This window comes from Semicossyphus pulcher, unplaced genomic scaffold (assembly GCF_022749685.1).
Source record: "Semicossyphus pulcher isolate SPU_LCO1_2020_fin unplaced genomic scaffold, fSemPul1.0.p SCAF_24, whole genome shotgun sequence".
In the NCBI taxonomy this organism is placed as follows: Eukaryota; Metazoa; Chordata; class Actinopteri; order Labriformes; family Labridae; genus Semicossyphus; species Semicossyphus pulcher.
In genome coordinates this window covers 15,100,704-15,112,529 of record NW_027211698.1, presented here as the reverse complement: position 1 = coordinate 15,112,529, position 11,826 = coordinate 15,100,704, and the positions used below count along the sequence as shown (strand labels likewise).

Sequence of the window (11,826 nt, the reverse complement as noted above, 5' to 3'; positions counted from 1 at the left end):
CTTTGTACTTGAGAGGAGTATTACACCTACAATATTATGTGTAAGCAATAATGTAAGTGCTAATTTATTTTATCATATCAGATGTAGCTTTTTTTCCTTTGTAGAGCACTATGTGGCATTTTCAGGATTCAGTTTCTCAGCTTTGCATGTCTGCTGTAAAAAATTATTATGTTTGGATTTTGCGCAGTCTATTCAAAAACTGCTAAATCTGCAACGACAAACTTTTAAGAAAACAATCCTTTTTGTGAAATTGAAGTAGCTGTATTTTTTATCAACTTTACATTGCCTTCATATCGTATAATGTATTTATCCTGAATGGGTTTGTGTATTATGTATTTTAGCAGTAATCAAACCAAGCAGTGCTGACAAACCACATATCAGCCTCGTGTCAGGCCTTGTTGTTATGTTAATCTATGTTACTGCTGACGTTTTGAGCTTCATACCATCGACAGCACTGTGACCTCCAGTGTTTCTATAACAACAGGACACCCAATCATGTGGAAAACACAACAGAGCAGCGCAGCCGGGCCTCATGGGGAGGGGAAGGAGGGTTGGGCTTCTTTTACTCCAACAACAGATCAAACAGCATTGAGGGAGCCGGCCTGGAGGTCTGATCATGAAGAAACACAGAGATTATTTGTTTACATACATGTCCAATTGTGCGTCTGCATCACAGGTTACCTATAAGGACCATACCTGTGTTTTAACATCAACAGTACACTTAATAAATTTGACGATGCATCTACCAGTCACAAACCAAACCAATAGCTCAAAAGCATGCACAACAACACTACGCTCTACAATTTGTAGATCATGAGCTAAATTAAGTTAATTGAACAAAGTTACACATCTTATGGGAAGGATTTATTCAGCATTTGCATTATTCTGCAAATTAATTTTCTGTGATGTCATTGAACCTCTTTGACTGAGTCTGGTAGATCGTCATAGGAACCTTTGCTCCCCTATGGACCCTGGAGTTCATTAATGTCAGTGTGCTCCAAAAATACTCAAACAATTCACTCTTTGCTTTGCAGCCTGTGACTTGAATGAGTTCTACGTGCCTGACATATGCGGGGGCCAGGGTTATTCATTATCTTGGAGCAGGAAGAAGGGTTATTGATGTGTGGTGGAGCATGTTTGCATAATGTGTTCCATAGCTAAATTATTTGCTTTTCCCCTCTACTTAACTCAGTTAACCCTGGTTTGTAGTAACAAAGAGTGTTACCATAGAGTCTGGAGGACCTATAAATACTGGAGACATGAGGACACACCGACAGTAGATTCCCCTAAGCATCAGCAGCAGGAATCTATAGTCATGGTAAGCTAAGTTTCATAGCTTTAAAGTGCATGTTCTTTGCCATCTTGCTTAAGAAAAAAAGCTTCATAAAACACATATTTATCACAATTTGTAATTTTAAGGATGTGAAGGATGTCATCTTATTCAGCACATTCGTATTTAACCCAAAATGGCAGTCCAAGACCTTACTAACTTGACCTCTTTTTTTGTGTTCTTCAAGCGTGAGTGCTTATCTATCCATGTTGGTCAGGCTGGCGTCCAAATGGGCAATGCATGCTGGGAGCTCTACTGCCTAGAGCACGGCATTCAGCCTGACGGTCAGATGCCCAGCGACAAGACCATCGGAGGAGGAGATGACTCCTTCAACACCTTCTTCAGCGAGACTGGAGCTGGCAAACATGTTCCACGAGCTGTCTTTGTGGACCTGGAGCCAACTGTCATCGGTAAGAGCTTTTTTATTTTCTGATACTGTAAGTTGAACAGGAACTATTGATTTTCTCTGTTGACAGATGAGGTCCGAACAGGAACCTACCGCCAGCTGTTCCACCCTGAGCAGCTGATCACAGGTAAGGAGGATGCAGCCAACAATTATGCTCGAGGTCACTACACCATCGGCAAGGAGCTAATTGACCTAGTTCTTGACAGGATTCGTAAACTGGTGAGTTTGCTTCCAAAAAGATTCATATTTAGCTCTGAATGTAAAAAAGTGTTCTGTTGTGGGAATTCTGTTGTTCTGTTTTCTTGCAGACTGACCAGTGCACAGGGCTCCAGGGTTTCCTCATCTTCCACTCCTTTGGAGGAGGAACCGGCTCTGGCTTCACCTCTCTGCTGATGGAACGTCTCTCTGTCGACTACGGCAAAAAGTCCAAGCTGGAGTTTGCTGTTTACCCTGCTCCTCAGGTGTCCACAGCTGTGGTGGAGCCCTACAACTCCATCCTGACCACCCACACCACCCTGGAGCACTCTGACTGCGCCTTCATGGTGGACAACGAGGCCATCTACGATATCTGCCGCAGGAACCTGGACATCGAGCGTCCCACTTACACTAACCTCAACAGGTTGATTGGACAAATTGTCTCCTCCATCACCGCCTCCCTGCGCTTTGACGGTGCCCTGAACGTGGACCTGACAGAGTTCCAGACCAACTTGGTGCCCTACCCTCGTATCCACTTCCCCCTGGCCACCTACGCCCCAGTTATCTCAGCAGAGAAGGCCTATCATGAGCAGTTATCAGTACCAGAGATCACCAACGCCTGTTTTGAGCCAGCCAATCAGATGGTCAAATGTGACCCTCGTCATGGAAAGTATATGGCCTGCTGCCTCCTGTACCGTGGAGATGTGGTGCCAAAGGAGGTGAATACTGCCATCGCCACCATCAAAACAAAACGCACCATCCAGTTTGTGGACTGGTGTCCCACAGGCTTCAAGGTGGGCATCAACTATCAGCCCCCCACTGTGGTTCCTGGAGGAGACCTGGCCAAGGTGCAGAGGGCCGTGTGCATGCTGAGCAACACCACCGCAATCGCTGAGGCCTGGGCTCGACTCGACCACAAGTTCGACCTGATGTACGCCAAGAGGGCTTTCGTCCACTGGTACGTGGGAGAAGGGATGGAGGAGGGGGAGTTTTCAGAGGCCAGAGAGGACATGGCTGCTCTGGAGAAGGATTATGAGGAGGTGGGCACTGATAGCATCGGGGATGAAGGAGAGGAAGAGGGAGGGGAAGAGTACTAACAGCTTAAAAGAAGATGTTTGATTCATCCTAATCCTATACACTACTAAGATGCTGATGTATTTCTATTAACACAATACTGCAATAATAGATGTATTCATTTTTCACTTCAAGGCAAGAATACTACATGGAAAATAAAGCAAAACTTCAGAGCATTTGTGTGTCTGATTTGAGAGAAAATCTGTTGAAAAGGTAAAGTTTCCCCCACTAGCTTGTGTGTACTCAAGCAATGAGAGTGTTGCCATTGATTGCTATGCACACACCTCTGCATCAGCAGTTAAGATCAGCAGCCACCCAAGGGCAAACAAGGCTTTAGAAAAGAGTAACCATGAAAACTATATTGAAGCGTGCTTTGGCAATTCTTACTTGGCAGTTTGTCATTATGTCTCTAAGGGTACCTACGGACGCACAGGTTAAACATATAACCGCCATTTGACCTCAAGCAATAGAGTACACTGATGTTAACACAATAGTTTTGTCACTATAAAGGATCAACTAAAGAGTTTCTCTCTTGTCTTGAAGGAAAGGCTCTGAAGCCTTACCAAGACCATCATTGAACAATAAATCTTGTCATTAAAACAATACTTAAGGAATTATTGAAGGTTAGCAGATCTCAAAAGCACTCTGATTAACACATACCCATTCAGCAAGTCGGTCAAAAACAATACTGGCCTAAATCTGTCTGGGGAAAATGCTTAATCAGAATTAGAAATAATAATTCTTTCTTAATCTCCAGCTTTAAGTATTGCATGCAGCCAGCAAACTCAATACGACCAGCAAACTCATTTTCTCTTTCTGGGGCTCAAAAAAACTTCCTGGAAATATTTAACAGGTCTGTAACCTGATGGAAAAGAAACATTGATCTCAAATGTCAGCTGTCTGTGAGAGAAGTGTGCTCTAATGTTAAGGCAGCTACCTTTGCATTGCAAATGAATCTCTACCAGAGTGGTGGTGCAATGGTGATCTGTAACAAAAGACTATTTAGGTCACTCTGGGGAGATATCTGCTTTCTTTTCTCTACGAGATAAGGACACAGAGGCTCTATAGTTGTCATGTTAACAGGGCCAAGTATTCATTTTATCAGTGCTACATTACAATTTTATGTTTTTATGTGCACCACCTCTTTCTGTCGAGTAACTGAAAGGTCAAAAGTTTGATCCACCAGCAAGCGACAAACTGCCTGTTTAAGCGCCCATGAGCAAGTTTGAACATGTACCTGTTCACTGCAGAGTAACAACAACTAACATGCCTCAAATCAATAACCTGACATTAGAGGAGAGGAGGAACAAATAAGGGTTATATTTCACAGTAGTCTGGTCTTTGTTGGTGGTTACTCATTTGTGTAAGAACAGCCCTTGCCCCTAAGATCTGTGCAGGGGAGCATTCCAGTTGATTTTCTTCCTTGTGCTCCATCCGCCTCATCTTTCATCAAAAGAGATGGTGTTTGCTTCTCCAGCTTCTCCAGTTACCACAACATGCCAGGCTGTTGCCTAGAGATGGAGCACTATAAAGCAGCATCCTGCGCTTGTACTTGACACAACATCCCCAGCCACTCATTTCAGGTGACAAGGGACTGATTCAAGCTACGAAAACATGGTGAGGAAACCTTTATTCTTTAAGTTTTACACATGAGTGACCTTCCATAAATGATCAAAAAACACCTTGATAAGAAATTCTGGAGACCTGTCAGATTTCAGAGCTGTTAACTGACTCTATCATGTCATTCTGGAGTACAATTAGATCCCTTCGAGGGCTAGGTGGCTGTTGGGGGATTTTTTATGTGTCCTTCATACCTTAAGTGAGACACAGTCTTTGGTGCTTTTTTAATATTTTCTGCAACCAATTTTAAGCATGTATGTTCAGTGACTATCACTAATCACTTTCTGTTACTAAGTGACAATAGAGTTAAGTAACACTTTACACCCACACCTTAAAGGTTTAATGAATGATCTTGATTTTCCTAATTGGTTGAAACTGGAGCTGCTGAATAGGATGTACCATTTGGACTTTTAAATTACATTTAAAAAAAACAACAACAAATGTCTGAACCACTTGTTCTTGCAGCGTGAATGTATTTCTGTCCATGTTGGTCAAGCTGGAGCTCAGATAGGCAATGCATGCTGGGAGCTGTACTGCCTGGAGCACGGCATCCAGCCGGACGGTCAGATGCCTAGTGATAAAACCATCGGAGGAGGAGACGACTCCTTCAACACCTTCTTCAGCGAGACAGGAGCTGGCAAACACGTTCCACGAGCTGTCTTTGTGGACCTGGAGCCAACTGTCATCGGTAAAATCATAAAATCATGTCTTGGCAGCAGACACATGAAGGATATATAACAAAGAACTTGATAGTATCTTACATTTTTTCCAATTACAGATGAGGTCCGTACAGGAACCTATCGCCAGCTCTTCCATCCTGAACAGCTGATCACTGGAAAGGAAGATGCAGCCAATAACTATGCCCGCGGTCACTACACCATCGGCAAGGAGAGCATTGACCTAGTTCTTGACAGGATTCGGAAACTGGTGAGTGTGCTTGAATTACTTCATATTTAATTTCAGCCGCATCAATCACAGAGTCATGATTAATAACTTTCCTGCAGGCTGACCAGTGCACAGGGCTCCAGGGTTTCCTCATCTTCCACTCCTTTGGAGGAGGAACCGGCTCTGGCTTCACCTCTCTGCTGATGGAGCGTCTCTCTGTCGACTACGGCAAAAAGTCCAAGCTGGAGTTTGCCATTTATCCGGCTCCCCAAGTGTCCACAGCTGTGGTGGAGCCCTACAACTCCATTCTGACAACCCACACCACCCTGGAGCACTCTGACTGCGCCTTCATGGTGGACAACGAGGCCATCTACGATATCTGCCGCAGGAACCTGGACATCGAGCGTCCCACTTACACTAACCTCAACAGGTTGATTGGACAAATTGTCTCCTCCATCACCGCCTCCCTGCGCTTTGACGGTGCCCTGAACGTGGACCTGACAGAGTTCCAGACCAACTTGGTGCCCTACCCTCGTATCCACTTCCCCCTGGCCACCTACGCCCCAGTTATCTCAGCAGAGAAGGCCTATCATGAGCAGTTATCAGTTGCTGAAATCACCAATGCCTGTTTTGAGCCAGCCAATCAGATGGTCAAATGTGACCCTCGTCATGGAAAATACATGGCCTGCTGCCTGTTATTCCGCGGAGATGTGGTGCCCAAAGATGTCAACTCCGCCATTGCCACCATCAAAACAAAGCGCACCATCCAATTTGTGGACTGGTGTCCCACAGGCTTCAAGGTGGGCATCAACTATCAGCCCCCCACTGTGGTTCCTGGAGGAGACCTGGCCAAGGTGCAGAGGGCCGTGTGCATGCTGAGCAACACCACTGCAATCGCTGAGGCCTGGGCTCGACTCGACCACAAGTTTGATCTGATGTACGCCAAGAGGGCCTTCGTCCACTGGTACGTGGGAGAAGGGATGGAGGAGGGGGAGTTCTCAGAGGCCAGAGAGGACATGGCGGCTCTGGAGAAGGATTATGAGGAGGTGGGCACTGATAGCATCGGGGATGAAGGAGAGGAAGAGGGGGAGGAATACTAAGTTTGAGATAACACTCCCAATTTACAATGATATTCTATATTTGACACATTTTTATGAATAGATTTGAAGCCCTGTATGATCTGCATTCTTGTTGTTTTCAAGATAGATTATGAGGAATTAAGTGTCAAGATATCATCTTTGCTATCTGTTTTTATCCTGAAACAATAAACTGAACATGCTTTAATTGGTGTGCTTTTATTTCAGTGTCTAAACACAGACCTAAATGAATGCATTGCTCAGGCTTTACTCACTTCACTTCTTTCATAACCACTGGACATTGAGCATTGAGAACTCTTTCTCACAGCATATATAATGCCCCTTACATAACACAAATACCTCAGGATTAAATCTGGAGTCATCTTGCAATAGGTTGTACAGTTCAGTCTTCCTTCCTAATGAATAAATGAGAATCAGTTACAGTGTTTTATTTTTTCATAATTATACGCCAAGTGTTTTAAATTATTAGCAAATCTCCCTGTATATTTTCAAGAAAGCATTTGTATTGATGGCTTTTGGCACAAACATTTCAGTTACATGCCTTTAATTAGGTTTATTTAACTAAGTCATAAATTATAATTGAATAAATGGATGTGTTGTTACTGTGTTGTTACTATAAGTGAGACTGAGAGCCTTCATATACAGCACATAGTAGAGTCGCTGTATTTTATGCTGCCTTCAGGGGCCTTTCCTAAATTCACCACCCCAAGCTGAGGGACCACAGATTGTAAGTGGTTTTGTTCACTTTTAGAGTTACACTTAAAATAACAATAAAACAGAGCCTGTGTTGTAAGTTGTTTCTCCAATATTGCATAATTCATTTTCAAATGGCATTATTTACTTTAGGAAAGAAGCATGCCATTTAGAAAAAGTTACCAGTTTTTTTACTGAGTACTTTGTAGCTATACAAATAATGAAACATTGCTTGACCATATCATTGAGAAAACAGAGAGTGTGGTACTGTGTGAAGTGTGTGTTTACTGATTTACCAATTACCAATTATAGCTAACAAATCTCCTTACTTAAACTCTTTTCCCTCTTTTCTTTCTGACCAGAAGGTATGGCTTTATTTTATGTTTGTATGTTTATGTTATGTCTGTATGTTTGCAACCATCTTTATACAGTTATCATTTGCAACCAATGGCGTCTTCTTTTTCACTTTAGAATCCCTTATACTAGTAATCTTAAGGCATCCTTGAATACCTGTCTTGTTCAATATATTTTATCTGAAAAGCATTACTCTTGACAATTGAATGGCATCAATAGTTCCAAAGTCAAAATGTGAAAGTGATTATTTTATATGAGGCACAAATTCAACTGCTTGGCCTCCAAAAAACAGATTATCTTTAAATTTTCTTTCAATGACGCAGCTAAACTGTAGGAATCAGAATATTTCGGACTGCAGTTGAATGCAGCAGCACTAACGTTCGCTACCGCCAGAAAGACATTCAAACCGCCGCTTAGGCTCCACCTCCTTGGAAAAGTATAAATAACCCAAGCGGCACTGACGCTCCTCAGTACTGCCTTCAGGAACCGATTCTTCAACGTCGGCGGGAAGGAAAAACTCAATCAGAAAAAATGGTGAGTATTGAGGCAAAAAATGTATTTCAGGTTTAAAATATGGCCTCTCGCTCTCGGCCGACAATGGTGTTTTTTAAATAGCAAATATTTTATATAAAATTCGTCTCCCATTAAGATATCTAACTTGTATGTTTTATAGGTAATGTTTAGGTATACTGATACATAGAAATCCACGTTCTTCAATCAACTCAACTTGAAATTTGCTGTTCCTCGGTTTTAATCCTCTTTGTATATTGGAGTTACATCACGGGGAGCGTGGTCAAAGTACTGGCGCAGTTAAGATCACAATGGATGGAAAATTAACCGTTAAACCGTCGAACTTTTCCGGCTTTAAATCCTTAACGTACATCTACGCAATAAATTTGTAGTTGCAAGAGTTTGATGGAAACCGTGTACCCTTTAGATTCTTTGTCTCGCATACATGCACGGAGTGAATGTTTAGAGGGACATTATCCCAGTCTGAGAGCTAGAAGACGCCATCAGTTAACGCCCTGTCCGTGAACGTTACACAAAGGTAGGAATTTGCAGTGGCGTGGGGGGCAGGGAGCAGAACCTTTACAGTTCGTCAGGATTTTTTTTACTCTCCTCCCTGTTTGGCGGTTTTTTCTCTTTTTTTCCCCCCTCCCGCTGATCTGATGTGCTACTGCGCAGCCTCCGTTAGGGAGGGGTGGGAGGGCAGATTTAACCCCCTACGGGCCTGCAGTAAGCCACCACGTGACTCCGCAGACATGACTCATCAGAGCGACACAATTTTGTCCCCTAAGGCTAAAGACTGTTAAAAGCTTCCGCTAAAAGAACTCGCTGATGGTAGATGATGACGCTAGGTTGACTAAAACATTAAGATGTTAGTTTATATTTGGTTAACGTTTTTGTCAGCCATTTTCTTTTAAACAAATGAGAATTTTGCTAAGATCCCTTGAGGCTATGATTCTTTCCAAAGTCAATTAATAATTAATCAATAATTTTTTTGTCAGAAAATGGCTGTTGTGCTGTAGCTATCACAATTAAAGAGCCCAGTCCATTTTCAACACCAAATAGGAAAACATTAAAATTTCGATTTTTCACATTTAAAGATTAGTCAGTTAAGATGCCATTAATGTTTGTTTCCATTTTGACAAATCGGAAGGTTTTTCCTGTAGTAGTAGTAGTAGTAGGTGTTTTACATTCTTTTGAGGTATTAGACCAAATTCATTATTGAATTAGAATGCTACATTAGTTTGTTTAGTTTATGTAAACAACCCTTTAATGACTCATTAAGTCATGGAAACCATATATCACTATTTGTTGGCAGTTGAGCACCACACCCCTTCAAAATTATATAGTGATGGTGTTTCTTTTTATAAAAACTAAACCAGGCCATATCATGAGACAAAGCCTCTAGAGAATAGTTGATGTGTGATCTGGGTCAGTCAATGTGCTGCTTAATTGTGCATAGTCATAAACATGATATCAGTTGTTGAAACGATGAAATGTTATTTAAAGACTTAAGAAAATGTTATCTTTTTTCCCCCACAGCGTGAGTGTATTTCTATGCATGTCGGCCAGGCCGGAGCCCAGATGGGCAATGCATGCTGGGAGCTGTATTGCCTGGAGCATGGCATTCAGCCGGATGGTCAGATGCCCAGCGACAAGACCATTGGAGGAGGAGACGACTCCTTCAACACTTTTTTCAGTGAGACAGGAGCTGGCAAACATGTTCCCAGAGCCATCTTTGTGGACCTGGAGCCAACTGTCATTGGTAAACAGATTTTACTAAACAAAGGGAAACTGAATATAACCAACCCAATAATAAGAAATAGAAAAATGTGAAAGCTCTGATTGCAATGGTACAGCGCTGTAAGACGTTATTCTTGTTGCTCCTCAGATGAGGTCCGTACAGGAACTTATCGCCAGCTGTTCCACCCCGAGCAGCTGATCACTGGCAAGGAGGACGCAGCCAACAACTACGCCCGTGGTCACTACACGGTCGGAAAGGAGATCATTGACCTGGTTCTTGACAGGACCCGCAAACTGGTGAGCTCAAATTCTCAAATAATTCTGGATGTGTTGCATAGTGACCATGTTGGGCCATGTGACTTGACAAAAAAATCAAGCCTGCACAATAACTTAATTGCAAAATTTTCAAATCCATGTGACTTGACCACATTTTAAACCCATTTTTGTTTCCCAGGCTGACCAGTGCACAGGGCTCCAGGGTTTCCTCATCTTCCACTCCTTTGGAGGAGGAACTGGCTCTGGCTTCACCTCTCTGCTGATGGAACGTCTCTCTGTCGACTACGGCAAAAAGTCCAAGCTGGAGTTTGCTGTTTACCCTGCTCCTCAGGTGTCCACAGCTGTGGTGGAGCCCTACAACTCCATTCTGACAACACACACCACCCTGGAGCACTCTGACTGCGCCTTCATGGTGGACAACGAGGCCATCTACGATATCTGCCGCAGGAACCTGGACATCGAGCGTCCCACTTACACTAACCTCAACAGGTTGATTGGACAAATTGTCTCCTCCATCACCGCCTCCCTGCGCTTTGACGGTGCCCTGAACGTGGACCTGACAGAGTTCCAGACCAACTTGGTGCCCTACCCTCGTATCCACTTCCCCCTGGCCACCTACGCCCCAGTTATCTCAGCAGAGAAGGCCTATCATGAGCAGCTCTCTGTGGCTGACATCACAAACGCCTGTTTTGAGCCAGCCAATCAGATGGTTAAATGTGACCCTCGTCATGGAAAATACATGGCCTGCTGCCTCCTGTACCGTGGAGATGTGGTGCCCAAAGATGTCAACTCCGCCATTGCCACCATTAAGACCAGGCGCACCATCCAGTTTGTGGACTGGTGTCCCACAGGCTTCAAGGTGGGCATCAACTATCAGCCCCCCACTGTGGTTCCTGGAGGAGACCTGGCCAAGGTGCAGAGGGCCGTGTGCATGCTGAGCAACACCACCGCAATCGCTGAGGCCTGGGCTCGACTCGACCACAAGTTCGATCTGATGTACGCCAAGAGGGCCTTCGTCCACTGGTACGTGGGAGAAGGGATGGAGGAGGGGGAGTTCTCAGAGGCCAGAGAGGACATGGCTGCTCTGGAGAAGGATTATGAGGAGGTTGGCACCGACAGCGTGGGGGAGGAAGATGAAGGAGAAGAGTACTGAGCTCCTAAACGTCTGTAGCTCGCTGTGTTTCCATAGCAGTCCACCTGTTCCATAAAGTTTTCTGTCAATGCTTTGCAGTCCACCTGTTCCAGAAAGTTCCTGTGGTTGTTCAGCAATACTGGACTCATTCCTTTAAGCGTGCACATTCCAGCGAGCTACATGAGTGTCCTGTCTTGTTTTTAATTGTGCAAACTAATAAAAGAACAAAATAAAAGAACAAAGTCAGTCTTTGTCCTGTTTTTTTTTTAAAACAGTTTTTAGGCTTGTTGCTTTTCTAGCACTAAACGAATACCTCCCCATTTTTTTAAATAAAGATTTCATGTCATTTGCTTGATCGGTCAAAAAGTTGGTTCAGTCATGAAAAGAAAAAGACAATTAGAATTTTAGTTTGCATAACTGGTACTAGAATTTTTCCATTGATCAGTTAAACTTTCAATATTTTTATTACTAAGGAATAAAAGTGTTCAATCACCTTTAGCAATAGAAGTGAGGT

The 11,826-nt window shown here is 43.4% G+C and overlaps 3 protein-coding genes across 3 annotated transcripts; all 3 read left to right on the top strand.

Moving 5' to 3' along the window:
• Positions 1-1,544: 1,544 nt before the first annotated feature.
• LOC138603367 (tubulin alpha-1D chain-like) lies at positions 1,545-3,028 on the top strand. Its single transcript, XM_069675102.1, has 3 exons — positions 1,545-1,740; positions 1,807-1,955; positions 2,045-3,028. The coding sequence occupies exons 1-3, from the start codon at positions 1,560-1,562 to the stop codon at positions 3,026-3,028; spliced, it is 1,314 nt and encodes a 437-aa protein (XP_069531203.1). The 5' UTR covers positions 1,545-1,559.
• A 1,567-nt stretch (positions 3,029-4,595) lies between these two features.
• LOC138603369 (tubulin alpha-1A chain-like) lies at positions 4,596-6,779 on the top strand. The gene is made up of 4 exons (XM_069675115.1): positions 4,596-4,622; positions 5,091-5,313; positions 5,404-5,552; positions 5,630-6,779. Exons 1-4 carry the CDS (start codon positions 4,620-4,622, stop codon positions 6,608-6,610), a joined length of 1,356 nt encoding a protein of 451 aa, XP_069531216.1. The 5' UTR covers positions 4,596-4,619; the 3' UTR covers positions 6,611-6,779.
• Positions 6,780-8,139: 1,360 nt separating this feature from the next.
• LOC138603316 (tubulin alpha chain-like) lies at positions 8,140-11,558 on the top strand. Its single transcript, XM_069675016.1, has 4 exons — positions 8,140-8,188; positions 9,704-9,926; positions 10,053-10,201; positions 10,359-11,558. Exons 1-4 carry the CDS (start codon positions 8,186-8,188, stop codon positions 11,331-11,333), a joined length of 1,350 nt encoding a protein of 449 aa, XP_069531117.1. The 5' UTR covers positions 8,140-8,185; the 3' UTR covers positions 11,334-11,558.
• The last annotated feature ends 268 nt before the right edge of the window (positions 11,559-11,826 follow it).